Here is an 18,070-nt window from a genome sequence, read left to right as displayed (position 1 = left end):
AGAGTATAATGCAGTGATCTCAAGAGTTTCAAACTCAGGCAGGCATACATCTATGTAGGGCGTGAGGAAAATCATGTGGACAGTCATTGTAAGGCCGAGTTTTGATGAAGTGAAGCGTGGAATAGCCATTGTATGCAAGACAGAAAGAGGTATAAATGGTTGATTTTGGAGCATGATATTTAATATAACCCGGGTTACATTTCACGGCTTTATAGTCCAACAATAAGCATTTCTTGAAGCCTGTTTGGCATGAAGAACTACATACAGTGAGAACTTGTGAGCAGCTACAGTCACAATAAACGGACCTGGACCAGCAGGGCAAGTTTGAAGCTTAACAATTTTCAGCGTATGACGACGAATGAGTCTTCTCGCGAGGAGCAAGAGGTGATAAATAACATGGGGCTAAATGGGCGAAATGCTGATTTTTGCCGATTGCTTAAGTTTAAAGAACTAAAGGTCATTGAGACCGTGGTATCTAGATACACTTTTCCAAAAGGAATTTCTTGCCTAAAAGCTATATTTTTCATTTTTCATGCTAAAATCGTCTCCAGTGCCTATCTCACCGCGATTAAATTCGCTTTGTTTTCACCTCCAATATTCGAGTCACGTGTACATAGGGTGTGCTCGTGATTGGCTCAGAGCAACTATGACATCACTGCAAAACTATGAATATGTAAACACAAAAGCCAGTTTTCTCCATAAGCAAAGTGGAGAAACTGAAATTTTAGATGCAAAACTATCTGTTATAAGTGTTATAAATATCAGCCAACTCTGTAATGTTTAATTTCCCTTTGAAAATATTGAAATATCTGACTCATGCATGTTAACTGTCTTGTATCAACTTTTCGCTTTCGTTCTAAAATACATGTATATTTAACGTATAAACCTTTTGCACAGATTCTGGAAAATATAAATGTATTGCTTACAAATCAGCCAAACAAATACTCGGGAAAATGCTGATTTTAAATAAGAGTGCATGTTTTAAAAAGTGTTATATTTGAATGCATATGTACATGTACTGATTTAGTGATCACGTAGAAACCTATTTTACAGTAATATTTAGAGAACCTGTTAAAATATAATCCTTTTCTTGGAATGGCTGAAATATTTTGGCTTAAAAACCTATATATACAATGTAATAGTTGTATTGGAGATCTACACACATTAACTGTAATGAAATGAGATTCATTACAAATATATATGGCCAGATATTCTGGAATATACGGTTTGACGATAATCGTAATTGTGTATTGTAATATACCACAAGAGCCTGGATATATCGCATATAAAGGAATCTTGCTTTGTACATACCTTTGTTATATCATGTATACAGAATGACACCATGGTATTAATTAATGGTAAAGTGTAATAAATTAAGTTCAACAATTCATCAGTAGTGTATATTAACCTAATTTTCTTAAATATATGGTATTGGACTAGGTAAATTGGGCTCGATTTATATCATATCGGTTAATCGAGTGCAAAGACGAGGGGATAATTACATTATCATGTTGTTAATAGTAACAGCATTCTATTCATTGAACCCGATAATTATAGTTGCATGTCTTCTCTTTTAGTTTGTGGGGCTATTTTTCTTCACCTCTGTTCTGTAATTAAGTCAGTGTTGTAGTTTCCTTGTGTTATCTGTTACTGTTGCCCGTGTAACCATCGACTATCAAGTGTATGTACATGTTGACATGAAAACATGTATACTTATATGTCTGAAAGGCAAAGTAGCCACACATATCATTTTAGCTGGGATAATGCAGGGACACCGGACAGAGGGGCGGCCATCCATGATTGTGAACAATGAATGAAGGGCGTGCGCCACTTGTATAGTGTCGAGTACATTCTTATTAATAGTGTGGTTGATGTGGCGCATAGTCAGAAGCTGGCGTATATATGTAGAGCTGCATAGGCAAAATGGGACGGTCTTAAAGCACTATTACACCTGACCCGACCAGGTAAGCTCTTACGGTTGCTTATTCTTTGTCAACATGTCTGAGTCTTTCATGTTCTGATTATTTTTCTGGGTGTGGGTCTGTACCATTCTCAAGATGCTTTTATATGGATTTCTATAAAGGCTCAAAATAGAGCACGCCAAAACCGGTCTGAGAGCGTATGTAGTATGAGGTTCAGTGTGTTTCTCCCCAACCCTCCGACACACAACACTGTGGAACAGGATACATTAAGACATACCGGCTAGTCCAATATTGACTCTACGATCTTTCCTGCATTGCATGTCTCAGGAAGACGTGTTTTAAAACTTTGCTTTAACTCACTGCTCGGGTAGCAGCAAGGTAGGTCGATTTTGAACCAATAAGCTATTAGATTCTTTGTACTAAACATTTGTAGTATTTAAGCTATTTGAAACAATAGTAAAGAAACCCATGCAGGTTGTGTTTTGTCAATACTAAGATATAATTACGGTAATCTTAGAAATGATTATACACAATACATATCTGGATTATCTGACTTTGTGTTACAGTATTTTTCAAGAAGGTAAATATTTCTACATCAGTCGTTCTCATTGCGGTTTGAATTGATGGCCGTCTTACCTGGAACTATTAAAAAATTAAGGTACACTTGTATTAGACATGTTTCAAAAAAGAAAAAGGGTGTTAATGCTAAGTTTCAAATGTAGATGTTACAAAATCATATGGATGTTTCCTTTTTTTCTGTGGATTATAGTTTATATTAGTTATAGTTTAGTAATCACGAATGACCAGTCCATAAAAGTACACAAATATCTGTACATATATATGTGGCATATATAATTTTGAGGAAACACCTCATTCATTGACTTATAATCATTCTCGATTCACATACCAACTCTTCACCGGTAACATGTTATGTCAATAACCGATATTAGATAGATTGATTCTTCTCAGTTGGTTAAGGGTTACTAGGAATAAGCGATGTACCGATATGCTACTTTATTGTCACAAGAGGAAGATGAAGCCAATGGTGTATGAAGAGAGTAGTTCTGTTCACACATCTACAACAGACATACTAGTATGCTCTATGTAGTAGGTTACGCGTATAGACCCTAAATGGTCTAGTTAAGGGCGCTTATAACCTTATACCCTTGGTTTCATTCTGACTGCTTATCCTATTGCAAAAACCAAAGCTGCTTTGTATTTTTATGTGATGAACTGATATTAAATACATATATTTGTAGTGCAAATAAGATGTTTAATTGCTTATAGTCCTATTATGATGTAGAGGCAATAAAAAGCCAAACCAACTGCAAGGGTATGGTATGGGCGTAGACATATGTCACATATACTGTAATCTTTCTCAGATGATGTGAAGTATGGAATGATTTTACTTCTCTTTTTATAATTCACGTATATCCTTCACAAGGATTATAATGTCAAAAGTTTGGCATTTATCTTCGTCTCTTCGTTGTCGGTGTTGGGGTTTGGATCAATTTCGGTTCACTGTTTAAATTACAATTTTTCGATATATTTGTTTTAGAAATGTAAATGGGAATGCATGAAATACTAAACTTCTGACACTCACATTCATTCGGTATAGTGATAGTTATGAACGGTATGTGTAAATCATACAAAATTATGTTGTTACAGTAGAAGTGACGACTTCAAAGCCTAAATCTTGAGATCTATTACACATATATATTTGTGTGTTTTACTGCTTTGTTTGCAATCACTGAAAGCTGATATAAATTTCTAAGTTATGTTTGATACAAGCAGTAATGTTTCATTTAAGACCAGGCAATATGCTGGGGGATGTATAGGAGTCAATAATGTTTAAACTTTAGTAATACCATGAGTATATTACATCTTAAGGTTACAATGGCAGATTCCCCTATATAATACAATTATTATATTTTACTTATTCACTTTGTCTGCTTTCCGAGCTTGTTCATATTGGTTTTATGTGATGCATTATCATTCAAAAAACTACATGGGAGATTGATCGCCCAATAAATCCATCAGCGTACATCCAATCGAATTTTTGGTATTATTTTAGTCGAATATCCCAATTACTTAGCTATCACAAAATATATAGTCTCATCTGTGATCTATTACCGTTCAACATCGGTAATACAATTTATAATTTATAATTTATAATTAAATAATCATTTAAGCTATTTTTGGTATATAGAGCAAATTGTTGTTGAATAGCAGTGCCAGTGTAAATATCAAATCGAGGTGAAGTGATTCTGACAGTGCAAATTTGTTGATAAATCTTAACAAAGATATTATTCACCTACTTCAAATTTTCAAATGAGGCATTCATTGTTAAACGCCTTTGAGCAGTTATATAAATGTCACTTTGAAAGAGGGAGTTTTATCGGAAGAGTCCCTATAAGACCCAAAGACGGAAAAGGGAGTAAACCTCAAATATGGTTTTGTTCAGTACGAAAACTTGACAAAAAGGCATGTCTCCCACGGTATGTACACCATTTTCCCGAATTGAATACTACACAGAAGAGTTGCTTTTGTGTGAGGAAGGCTTAAAGCTCAATTACCATGCTCAAATAATCTCATTCGTGCTTCTGCTATATGTGAATTGGTGAACCTCTTAAGGACAGACAGTCCACGGGTCGTACACGCAGACTGGTCCTCCCAAAAGGGACCATTTTCTCTGTTCTTTGAATAGAAGCTTACAATGTAGTAACGTATAGATCAAGAAACATGACCTGATTCTATAGAGCTTTGTGGGTGTGGATACATTCGTTCCGACCTACTTGGAGCAGATGGACAGCCCAATTAGGAACGACGGACTTACAGACACAAAGTTGTGAAATATTCATGAAAATTCTTACAAAATAGTTGTTACTGATCTCAAGTCAGAAATTGATTGGGGTTTAACATAGTTGTCAACAACATTCGAATCAGTGTACGCTGTATTTGTCTCAAAGAAATACATAGAGTGATATCAAGCCCTAGGGCAATGTATTTTCACATAGTTATGCAACAACTTTCCAACGCTACAGTAACGGCGTACTTGGTGATGATTTATTTTATACTTCCTGTTAACATCAATGTCATAGTATTGAAGAGAGGTTCTTCTGTTTTTTGAAATAAGACAAACTCTGGAAAGAAATGTCTGTCAAAACTGTACATAACTGACAGGTTTAAAAATATCTGTGTGTGTATAAAGGAGTATAACACCTTCAGGAACAGGCTGAATGATTCGTGATGTTTCACATGTTTGATGTGTCTACGCCCCACAACTTGTTACGCCCTTCCTTTCATGCTACCATTTACTATTTTGAATAAGTCCACTGTGTCTTAGATTCATGTCCTATGCAAGATGTTGAAATGCAGGCCACTTAACTGAGATTTTCTTCTATTTTACAGCCATAGGATGGGTTTTCCGGGCCAATACCTGTTTCTTCTTATGTTTGTAGTACAAACAGGTGAGTTAAACTACAAAGCATAGTGCACCTTCGGTGGATGGTTACTTAGATTTTTTTTTTACCGAAGTTTAAAAGAAATGATTATAGAAATGACTGCAACCTGATGACGTGCCTGTTACATCTACAACAAAGCGTAAGTCACAGATACGGTAAAGTTTTTAGTTCTGCTTTTTTAGGGGAATTGTGGTGAAAATATGCGAAAAAACAAACAAAAAAAAAACATTACGGTAAGATCACGTTTGGAGCATGGATATTTAAGGTGTAAATAGGTCTATTATATCCTGTTCTTACTCACGGATGTAAGTCTATCTTTATCATCCATGGTTTGGGCATACCCTTAACGCCACGGTAGGGTGATTCCGTATGCTTACTATGGGTGTGCACCTAGCAGGGCTAAATTGTTATGAAAGGTCACTAAACGCTCTTTTTATCGTTCAGTGAGTACACATCTACCTATACTTGAAAAGATTAAATAAACCTCCAGTAAGAATTTTTAAATAAATGCAGGGTGAAGAATATAGTTTAGGAAAAGATTGACATGAATAATTGTGTGATTATTTTATTACAGTTCGAAGAGCTTACTCAGTTGTACTCGATTGGTGCACTTGGTTATGTTCTTTTTTAATGATTTTATGTTATATACTCTAAAATATGTATATGCACTGTCCATGCTCTAATAGTATTTCTCTCTGGAATGATCTTCAAATCTAAAAGTCAGTAAATTACGAGCGTAGCCATTCTTTTTGTTTTTCATGACATTCATTCGAAGTAATCCCACACTCAGTCCAATAATAAGAATGTTCACACTTTTATCTACTGAAATATTAACATTTGTATAATATACAGTAATAATGCAACTGATGTTTTGGGCAAATTCTTCTTTATTCATACAGTCAGAAGTTATCAGATTTAAATGATAGTTCTAGTCTAAAATTTTCCGATTTCATGACCAGAAAATAAATCTTATGGTAGTAGAGAATACAAATAGTTACATGGTTGACAAATCTGAGATGAAAGTGATAATTCCTTGCCCCGTTAGATTTCCATTGATTTGTGGTGTACATACCTGGAAGACTTCATTGTCATTTTACAGTGTCCTTGAAGTTTCCACAACAAATAATGATGTGCGACACTATTTCTTATGTTTTGTAGGTGGGCAAACGTGGAAGCCTTATGACTGTCGGCGAGTGAACTCTCAGTGCAGATTAAATGTTGGAGTATGTATGACAAGCACGGGTATGTGTGACTGTAAAGCTGCAATACCCAAGGTTGAGGGTTTCGAAGGTTTTGACTGCAACCTGGAAACAAGTAAGTCATCACATAAAAGCACTTCGCAATATAAAATTCCTGTTCAGTGATCTCGAAATATTATAGTCAAGTCCATTTGCATGCTCAGATGTGCATATCATTTAGAACATTTTGACCGTTGGTAATAAATTATATAACCGTGTTATTTGTCTTAATATTCTGTTTCTTTAATTTGGATACAGTCTCAAAATATCAATCATTTTACTCCAATATCAACCATTGAAATTATCTCAATAATAGATTTCGTTTTTTTCTTTATATCAGTCAGACACTAATTGCCTCTGAAAGAAGCTTCCTTTTCTTTTCCAATAAAGAATGTCAAATGTGCTTTATGACTTTACAGATACTATTGTGGCACCCTCGAACTGTGGAATCACATGCTTAAATGGAGGCACCTGCTATCGAAGCGGGACAAGTCACATGTGCTACTGCTCAGAGGAGTATACCGGACCAACGTGTGAACAGGCTCGAGGTAGGATTTGTTCATCATTAAACATATGGAGAGACTTTTCTAACCCAGACAGTACAAGGGAACCTGTCTTGTCAAAGCGGCTAAATGTGCTTGTCACTAAATGAGTGACACCAGTGGACACCAATGAGTTTTTTTTCCCATTCATTGAAGATCACTTCTCTGTCACCAAAGTTGTGTGCGTATCTGAACGTCACATGTAACAAAGATTGTCAGTAACTTGTCAAAGGTCGGAGGTTTACACCGTTTCACTTTCGTTTCCTCCACCCATAAAGATACCCGCTATCGTAAAAGAGTAAAAAGTCTTGAGTATTGCTTGCTGTTAAACAACAGTAAAATAAATAATTATTCGACATAGTAGATCCTTGGAAAGGCGTAGAGTATTCGTGATAATATATGTATGTCAGTGCACTGAAATATAACCTAATCAGATGCAAAAACAGTTTAAGTTATATGTTGGCAATTGAGTTTCGTTGTAGGGTTTTGCTGTGTTCCACTGCCTCGAAACAAAAAAAATCAAAACACAGAAAGTATCTCAGAAATCAATAATCGATGTCAAAAGATCCAAAAATTAAAATACAGAAAGTATCAATATGTAGGCATACATCCAATTTTTACAAGATCTAGGAGAAGAGAAAGAAGATTTATTTATTTATTTCATTGGTGTTTTACGCCGTATTCAGGAATATTTAGAGAAAGACGATGTTACACGTACATTGAATTAAAAACAAATAGATAAGCCTATGAAACACAAAATCGATGTTGTTTTTCCAAATCGTGTAAGGGCCCACCTTTCAAAAGAACAGTGCTCTTGCGTATGATTTGATTCCTGCTTTACTGGAGTTTTTACTTTGCCTAACCAACCTTGAGCTCCTGTCATTGGCATGCATTTTGATCTAGTTCGGGAGGTCATGCAATAAGTTCCTTCCAAAACCTTGGAATATAATAAGTTCGACAAAGTGCACTGACTTTACGAGTCGATTAATGTATTATGTACGTCATTGTTCTTCTGGGGGGATTATTAATATTTAAAAGTTTCCCACTAGGAAACTGTCACATTGATAGGTCCTTCTCATGCATGCATCACACAGTTATCAATTTGCCATTTTTTCATAGGCCCGAACCATATAAGAATACCTTTCCTTAACCCGAAAGACGTAATCGTCCGTTACTTTTGAATCACACTCTGTTCGCTTAAGGTCTGTATTTTTAAGGTCACGTCATTTTTGAAGTGTATCTACTACCGCTTAACCTGGGGCTAGGGGCCGTTAAGGCAGCCATGCACATTACATCTGTATTATGCCTTTATGAACAGTTACAATCAAAGTGCGACTTAGATACCTTGTTTAATTGTTATTTGATCTGGAACTCATTCATGAACTACGAATTTGAACTTTGATATGGAATTCATGCCTGGAATATCAACTGTCTGCCCGGCATCATTCAAAACTAATGACCGCTTCTCTCTTGTGTGTTACCGGCTTTATTTTCTATTTGTATAATTTCTTACATACCTTTGTCGATTGTCGACTTGGAACGCCCTTTACGGACTACGAATGGTGTACGAATTTCGGACATGACGCTTTCATTTACAACAGGTATCATGGATTACGAGTTAAGAATTTCGGTTTTTTTGCAACAGTTTGTAGAAGTAGGTATATTCATCTGTGTCTACTCCATATGTTCGTCGGATGTACGATACGTTCAGTATGGTGTCGTTTGAAACACAAATTGGCTAATCGTAGATCCACTTATATGATGTATATGATGGTTATACCACTAAGTGTATATAATGGGTATACCACTAAGTGTATATAATGGGTATACCACTAAGTGTATATAATGGTATACCACTAAGTGTATATAATGGGTATATTACTAATCGTATATATTGGGTATACCACTAAGCGTATATGATGGTTATATACCACTAAATGTGTATGACGGATATGTACTACTGAGTGTATATGGTGGGTATATACCACAATGTGTATTTGGTGGGTATATACCACTAAGTGTATATGATTGGTATATACCTCTAAATATGTATGATGGGCATATACCATATACTAAGTGTATATGCCATTAAGTGTGTATGATGGATATACTGGGTGCTTTTGATGGGTAAACCATAGAATGTGTATAGTATTAAGTGTATATGATAGGTATAGTATTAAGTGTATATGATGGTATATACCACTAAGAGTATATGATGGGCATTTACCTCTACATGTATATGATGGGTATATACCAATAAGTGTATGTGATGAGTGTACTTTTAGGTGTATATAATGAGTATATCTTTAAGTGTATATAACGGGTATACCACTAAGTGTATATGGTGGGCATACCACTAAGAGTATTTGATATGCTCCGAGGCGATAAACAAACTTTTTCTCAACGCAATCGTTAAGGCCTGTTCTTATATTATTGACTCTGGGTTGCTTAATCGTAATACGCATATTTTTTGTTTCTGTAGTTGACGTGACGTTATGCAATGAGACGCACATAGGAATGTACATCAAACCTCACCACGCCTCAATCTTCAATGGTAGAATCTCCATAATTCAACCAGCTTCCTTCGATTCTGAATTACTTCTTTCCGATCCAGCCTGCTCGAAAAACGGCCAAAATGACAAAGAAGCTGACAATTCCTTTTTGTTCATCGTTTCCTTAGACTCAAGTAGCCCCTGCTATGAGGGTTTACGGATTACAAATCAGTCTGTGAGTATTAACATTATCCGATGCATTGTTTGAAGCGCCCTGTTTATCTTAAAGGAGGGACACAAAAATTAGATGACTCTGACAAAAACATGGGTTAGTTTATCTAGAAATGTGGAAGATGGGGATCAGCACTGCATGGGCCTCTGTTAGTGTACAAAAATAATGATGGATATCTCGCGCTTAGAGCAAGTCGGTTCCATGTTCGCTATTGTTCCCAATTCTAATGGATGATTCCCCTTTCACAAAAATGACAAATCCGTATATAGAGACGTGTTGTATCCATTTACTAGGATGGCAAATATCTAAACCTGTTTAACCCTTACCCCTACCCCCTATAACGATTTTATCAAATCAGATGTGGCACACTATGTCGCGTGTATTATACATAAATATATATATGCTATACACTGGTATATACATGATGTGAAATTTTGTGTGAAATTTTGCGCTGTGTGAAATTTTGTACACATATATATATATATATATATATATATATATATATATATATATATATATATATATATATATATATATATATATATATATATATATATATATATACATTATATATATATATATATATATATATATATATATATATATATATATATATATATATATATATATATATATATATATATATATATATATATATATACATTATATATATATATATGTATATATATACACATTGTCTTACATTCACAGAATGGCGCTATACGATATGAATACAAGATGCGTGTGAATTATGGACTTGTCCAAACCTTCGTTGATGAAACACATTCTTTCGTTTGTGAAATAAATCCGAACGGCAACACTGGGGGAGTACGGGTTGGCACTCAGTAAGTGTTGCCTACTATTATCTAAAAATTTGATTTTATTTTGAATGAGTTATTCGTCAACATTAAGTCTTTAAATGTTTAATATTTATATTAAGAGGAAGTCTGAAAAAGGCAACAATGGCATATATAAAATATTTTAATATGCATTTATTTTTGCTTTCAGAATGTGTTAGCAAACTTGAAAAACTTAACAGTCCGCTCCATGACCTATTTCTCCGGTTATTTAAAGTATTCAATTAGGCTCATAGCACAGGTGTATATATATATACTTGAAATTAGCATTTGTCACTGCTTTAGTCTTGATTCATCCTGTGTAGAAGGCGGGTCGACTTGCGTTGAAAAGCTGAATTCGGTCTATGTATTTCACATAGACCTGTGTACCTGACGGATTCATCTTTTGTTGTTATCCTTATGCATGACTAACTGAGTGAACTATGTGTAAAACACAGGGTGGTTGAATGCTGAAGCTTCTGAATAGTGAGGTCTATTGCTTTACGTCTAGCTTTTGTTGCTCATGATACAGTTACATGTACATGTATATAGATGCATGCAGTTTGTCAAACATTTGGCAAGTGACTGATGTTGCACTTACTTCTGAATGTCCGTTCATAACCAAATTTACTGATTTGGTCTTTTTCGTGTTTTCGAATGACTAATTTTTCTACCTGCAAGATTACCATTCATTTCCCAACACGAGACAATTGTGAGGATCAGCTATACGTAAAATATTTGCAACTAAATATATAAATAACTACATGTATATAATATAGTTTTTTAATAACTAAAAACTAAATTATAGTCGCACGGGGTCGCAGATGGCGAGACAACCGAAAGACTGAGCTGACATACAAGTGACGAGTGGAGTACCAGCTGAGTGTGTTGTTAATTTGCATGCACGAGCAACCTAACCTAACTCAACTCAACCGGACTGAGTAGGGTCATATGCGCTCGTGCATGAAAAATAAGCATTCGGTTCCGTACGATTAATTGAGTTGAGTTGAGGAGCTTCCACGATCTTAGCACTGTAATTAACAGTCAAGTTAAAAACCGGTAGTGGTTGCGATGAATTCTTGAGGAATGTATGTGATTTTTTCATTTTTTTTTGTAATTGGAATTTTGTTCAACACATGAGATAATATTTCGTTGTAGGCGTGTAGATCTGAATGGGACAACTGTAACGGGCACTCATACTCCGGGAACGCTGAGGATCTTGACCAGATCTGGATTGACGCCGGGGGAAGAGGCATCACGCTTGTTGTACATAGGCCAGCAGCTTTTCGTGGAGGTCTCCCTTAAATCTTCATCTAGTAAGGTTCTTTTACTTTTTATGCAATATGTACTTTACGGACCCCGTTTAAGTTAGTATCCCATTTTAAACCCATTTATATCTTTTGACGGTGCAGTATAATATAATATATGTACATGTTATTGGGCATGTACAAGCCGCATAAAAGACGTAATACATAACAATGACAACGAGTAACAATTCAACTCAGGAACCTGTATTAACGTGTATTTAAAATGCTGGTGGAAAGTGATAGAATGTTTGATCATGAATCAAAAAGTTGTATTTCATTTTTTTTTTACTTCCGATTTGATAGGGAAGGCCATATGTTTGTTACAGATTAACTCGTTTCATTAATGGTGCTTGTACACTCAGCCCCGATGGATTGTTTCTTTTTTCTTAACAGCATACACTTCGCTAGCTGTCGATTCTTGCGTAGCATTTCCAAACAGGGATGGTACAGGACAAAAGATAGAGTTTTTAACGAACAGGTAAACACTTTTACTTTGAAAAAAAAATAGCACATGTATTTGAATTTGATCAAAGTGTAGATCGAACTTTATTAACATTTGGCTAAAAACTTGTGACGAAACATGTGAAGACATGTGCATTTGTTTAGTACAGTTAATACAGTTTTCCATGCAAGGTAGTTGCAGTTGGTGCTGTTTTCGTTCTAGTAGATCTGGGAAAGGTAAAGAATTTAAATCCATGTTACACCGGCTTCAAATGTGTACGGTAAAATTTAGGCATGGTGCAGTTAAACCATGGTGGCGAAATAATAGTGATTCATGGGGCCTGTTAAATAAAGAAGATCTACTTTGGGTCAAACGTTACAGTTCTGACGACACATACTGTAAAGATGTCGCCATGGCAGCTTTGTCGTAGCGGTACAGGTCCTTCACATGGCCGTTTAAGCTGCAGTATATTATTCCTTTAAAACAGAGGAGTTTAAATGTGCTGTTTGCACCTTTATTTAGGGATAGAGAACGATATTCAGCAGAAACGGTAGTGTTTCTCTCTTCATCTGATAATAACACAATGAATGAGTAAAGACATTACAAAAATGAGTTACTGAGTGGCCTAAATCTGATTTATCGTAGAATTACTTTGTTAAGCATACGTTGATTTTATATTTTGCTGATTGTCCAATTTATTGTTTTAAACCATTGTTGCCAGGTGCCCGAATGCGGATTATCTCTCCGTGATAGATACTTCAGTGGGGACTATACAGCAATCCAGCAAAACCGTTCTCGTGGCTATGTACGCCATACGATTTCAGCAAACAAACGATCTCTTTATTTCATGTAATATAACCTTGTGTCGTGAAAGCAACAAGGGCTTATGTGAAGCTGTGAGTATAATTAATTTGATTGTATGGAATCTTTGTTCAATACTAACATACATAATTATAAGATTCCTCCGGGCTTTGTCCGGTTTCCCACGATCATAATGCTGTTTGAGAGGTTGAGTCGTTTGAGAGGTTGAGTATGGCGTAAAACACCAATCAAACAAACAAACAAATAAATAAATAAATAAATAAATAAATAAATAATGAATTCGGCGGCTTCGGTTGCTCAAGGCACTGTGTCCTTATGACTGTCAAACCCTTCATCGTGCTCGAATCCAGTTCTCGCTGCTTCTGCTGCGGTTTTAAGTCAGAAATTTATAAAGCACCTGGCGCAGATCGATTTTTTTCTTCGGTTACCTCCATCTATAAGTGAAATGATTGTGAAGCACTAAAAATGTAAATAAATAAAATAAATATATACACGTCACTTGGTGATGAAAATGTAATACACATTCTTTTATACTTTGCAATGCACATGGTTTTAGACTGTCTAGATGAGCCCGGAAGCCTTCTTCATAGACGATAACACTGGAAAGGCGAAAACACAATATTGTTAGACATTTATATGATTTTGTGTATGGAATGATTAAGGTGATCTGACAGCCAACCCATTTCATGTTATAATGTATAACTGAAGATATAACATATATAATTGTTTGTCTATATTACACATTTCTTTTCCTCTGGTTTTGGCCAGTGCCGTCTCATCCGCATATCTTTGATACATTTCATAGCAACGCTCTCTTTTCATAGGTTGACTGTCCTGTTCAAACCGGAGGTCCATCCAGAGGATTTGGTCGAAGAAAAAGAGATTCCGACGAGGCGGAGTATGTGTCTTTAACACAGCATGCGATGGTAGTTCAGTCAGAAGCCGAAATAGGTAGGTTGTTTCTATAAACTAAATGTTCCCTAATATTAAAGAATTAGTTTTTCATAGAAAAAGAACATTCATCATCAACTGACTCTGGCTGAGTCTGACTGCCAATGCCGTTGTCAAGAATATTTCCCTTGTATCAGATTCATGAATGAAGCAAAATGTGCTGAATAATATGACAACCATCGCCCTTTGGGTACATAATGACACTTCTGACTTGACGCCGCAGTCGAACCTGGTGGAACAGGATTCGAGCCCGTTGCTGAAGAGCTTATCAACTACGGTTAGGTCTACGCTTGTCCAATAAAGTAGCCAGGGCACAACTAAGAAAGATTTCAGAAGTGAACATAACCATAGCAAGAATATGTGCATATATAGATATATGTATGAATTTGTATTTCGCAATCATACCCTATATGCATAATGTAGGTTTAAAGAAAAAAAAGGAAAACCAAACCCCTCATGTATTACACTTTAGACTGTGCTCTTCAGCAATAAAATGAACTTTTTGTAAGTACTTGTGTTTTTCTGTTGACAGACGCAATTCGTGGATGCAAGACCCGAACCATATACCAGACCACAGAGACATCATGCCTACAGAATACAGTATTCCTAGTTGTGACTGCGGTCTCCGTGCTGCTGCTGACTGTCACATTGGTTATAGCTATTGTACTATGTCGTCGTTGCTCCTATATGCACAAAACATCAAAGTAATCCCCTGTCTCAGAAATCTATGATCGGTGTACATATTTCATCATGATTCGAAACCTGTCGAAAATGTTCTGATAGGACATCTCGGAAGAAGTTTCTATATTTGTCAAGCAAAGTGAAAGGAAATGTCCCTAAGAGACAGACATACTTTCCAAGTTATATGATTAACTTCTGATATCCCCAATCTCTTCGTAAGCGCTTCACATACGGCCTATTGCAACTACATCAGTTGAACGATCGCATAGACAAATGCAGCGCACTGCGCAACTAAATCCATTTTGCAACGAGACAAATGGTTACTGTGATATGCATTTCTGTTTACCAAGGAGTCTAAGCGTTCCTCCTCGAGATGTCTTATGTTACGCGATGTCTGAAGTTACGCGATGTTACGCGATGGCTAATGTTACGCGATGTCTGATGTTACAAGATGTCTGATGTTACATGATGTCTGATGTTACGCGAAGCCTGATGTCGCGCGATGTCTGACGTCACGCGATGTTACGCGATGTCTAATGTTACACGATGTCTGATGTTACGTGATGTTATGCGATATCTGATGTTACGTGATGTCTGATGTTACGCGATGTCTGATGTTAATCCTGGCTTTGCTGTCTGAAATTCCTCAGGTAGCCATGTAAAACCAGCCAGCGACAGTTATTATGATTTTGCACAGGTGGTCGGGAATCTCTTGAGTGCAGTTATATATTGGTTGAGTTGGCTATTCATAACTAGTATATAGTCCAATCCAATCAGCCACATGAGAGTTTAAAGAAAACATTAACACTAAGAATCTGTTAGCAAAGAATATAAAACACTATCCAGGAAAAAATAGATGTATTTTATTTTTGAGAATTTTTTTTCAGCCAATTAAATGCATTTGACACAATAGATTCTACGGTAGCCTTTTCTGACCTTCTTGTAACGAGTGGGATCGCATCAGATTGCAGTAAGAATACAGGTACATATAGAGCTCCATGGACCTTGAAATGAATTATTTCAAGCCAAAAAAGTACGGATGTGACGTCATTGATGCAAAATGGCTCCAAAAGACCACCATATAATCCGTTGTTTTAAAATATTTCATATTCGATTTGAAAAATTCTAATTAAAACTTGATTTGTTTACCAGGATTGTTTAAGGGCATCCATGTTATGATTGCTTCAATTCAGTGTTTTCTTTGTTAACTATAAGCAGAACTTCATTACCTAGAAGTATGCAACTTCCCTATAGCTTGTCTACACGACACAGTACACATGTTACGTCATTTTTATATTTCCAAGCAACTCTGAAACAATTACTGTCAAAGACATTGTTGTCCATTTACTAAACTCTCCATTGTAGTAATTTGTTCAGTCTAATTCAACACAAGCGCGTATGGATCCCACCATGCATTAGCCGTTACTCAAATGATAGCTAAGCAAAAGAGGGAAAATATACATGGCTGCACAGATACGTCACATAATGTGTTAGAAATGGAAGAAAAGTGTGAAGTGCCGAGGAGACTAGCCATAGGGAAGTTGCACACTTTTAGGTGATGGGCTTCTGCTATAATTTATCCGCGTTTTGAGAAAGGTATATGGGAATCTAAACACGGGGCCTGAAATCTGAACCCTGATTTGCAGGCGAGGTGCTAAAATTTTACGCCATGGGTATAAACACCCATATACCCTTTTCAACATGCGAGTGACGCTTTTGCACCTACAGTATTTAGGGCTCCAAGATGTACCATTGAATGCAGAGTTGCAAATGAAAATGACGAACTCGTCATGGTCACTCCTACGCAGTAATTGTATTTCACAGGTTATAAATTATTTAAACTATTAAATTTAATTATTTATGTTATTTCTATGCACACGTGGGCTTGGTGTGCAGCTCAGACAAGTGATTAATGTTATTTTAACCTGTAATTAGTCGGTTGCAAATGAGAACTATGGGTGAATGCTTATATCACACTATGCTGTGTAATGATTTGACTCGATATTGGTTGGATTCATATTTAAAACAAATTCATCGTGGGTGACCAAAGGGTTGTGCCCCTTTTCCCCCTGGACAATGTGCTGCTGTATTCTGTGTTTCCGGTTTATGCTGATTTCTTTTTGTTTTACATAATTGATCGTAAAAATTAATGCTCCACTGTCTTACATAAAAGTTTGCTTATTTTATTATCAAACATAGCGGGTTTGCCGCATAACAATTGTTTTGGCGCTATAAATGCCTAATATTATCATCTCTATCTTCTTCATGATGGGCTTTGAATTTATCAGTACGTGCATTCCGAGTGATGCTTACAGCAATCCATGCTTAAGTATTTTAGTAGAACCACAATATATCTCCTACTGATAAATCATGTCTCGAATCGTCTGCTATTTATTAATGCATATCTTATATATATTCCTAAAACAATTGTTCAGATACCATCAACTGTCGGTGTTGAAATCGTAACTTCTTAGGCATCATGTGGATTGTTTCCACAGAACGAACGAATATATGTATTAATTTAAGGAAACTTGTGACACCCTACTGCTTATTTTTCATTCTCAAAGTGTAAATATTTGTTACATATTATAATAAAACAGTTTGTGAATTTACTAGTAGTTGTTTAAATTTAACTTACTTGGTAAATATTCAAATATATTTCAAATAATTATGGCTTTTAATTTCTAATATGTAATATTCTATCGCTGATTAACAGTATCATTGGTAGGTAAACAACGTTATATATCTCATGATGTAATTTTCGATATTTATTTGTTTATTTAAATGATGCTTCGTACTGAATTATTATTGGCTTATAATATGGCGGGCAGGAAACCGCGTGAACTCCATGCAAAAGTACTACTCTGGACGGGGCACATGCATGGCAAAACTCCTGACCTGAAGCTTCAGAAGAACAGCAATCCATCCACTAATCCGAATTAATGCGCTCCCTGAAAAACAACTTCAACGTAATCAGACACTACACCAAATCTAAAACTCCATTACATGCGTTATCATTGATTTCTTTATATCCTTTAGGGAATCAACAAATGGGAATTGTAGAGCAGGGCCATCGCTGTCTTTAGTGTGACATCCAAAAAAAAACCATTTATGTTATTTATTGAATTAATTGGTGATTTA

The 18,070-nt window shown here is 35.8% G+C and overlaps 1 protein-coding gene across 3 annotated transcripts; it reads left to right on the top strand.

Annotated features, from left to right (window-relative positions):
- Window positions 1-1,919: 1,919 nt before the first annotated feature.
- Window positions 1,920-17,531, top strand: LOC135470553 (EGF-like domain-containing protein 1). 3 transcript variants are annotated; one of them, XM_064749569.1, is made up of 11 exons: window positions 1,920-1,964; window positions 5,334-5,392; window positions 6,545-6,700; window positions 7,044-7,172; window positions 9,649-9,893; window positions 10,602-10,735; window positions 11,885-12,042; window positions 12,427-12,511; window positions 13,197-13,371; window positions 14,122-14,248; window positions 14,781-17,531. In XM_064749569.1, the coding sequence occupies exons 2-11, from the start codon at window positions 5,341-5,343 to the stop codon at window positions 14,954-14,956; spliced, it is 1,437 nt and encodes a 478-aa protein (XP_064605639.1). In that variant the 5' UTR covers window positions 1,920-1,964; window positions 5,334-5,340; the 3' UTR covers window positions 14,957-17,531. The 3 variants fall into 3 exon arrangements, with proteins under 3 accessions (XP_064605639.1, XP_064605638.1, XP_064605637.1); XM_064749568.1 differs by lacking the exon at window positions 1,920-1,964 and adding an exon at window positions 2,175-2,300; XM_064749567.1 differs by lacking the exon at window positions 1,920-1,964 and adding an exon at window positions 2,507-2,580.
- Window positions 17,532-18,070: the final 539 nt, after the last annotated feature.

This window comes from Liolophura sinensis, chromosome 7 (genome assembly GCF_032854445.1).
Source record: "Liolophura sinensis isolate JHLJ2023 chromosome 7, CUHK_Ljap_v2, whole genome shotgun sequence".
Classification (NCBI taxonomy): Eukaryota; Metazoa; Mollusca; class Polyplacophora; order Chitonida; family Chitonidae; genus Liolophura; species Liolophura sinensis.
Note: the sequence above shows the minus strand (reverse complement) of the source record. Positions and strands in the feature narration are given on the sequence as shown.

Coding starts and splice junctions, on each gene's coding strand:
- LOC135470553 (XM_064749567.1), top strand. CDS start 2,546: ATGGCCGTCTTACCTGGAACTATTAAAAAATTAAG. Junction 6,701..7,043: donor TGACTGCAACCTGGAAACAA/GTAAGTCATCAC, acceptor ATGACTTTACAG/ATACTATTGTGGCACCCTCG. Junction 14,249..14,780: donor TCAGTCAGAAGCCGAAATAG/GTAGGTTGTTTC, acceptor TTCTGTTGACAG/ACGCAATTCGTGGATGCAAG.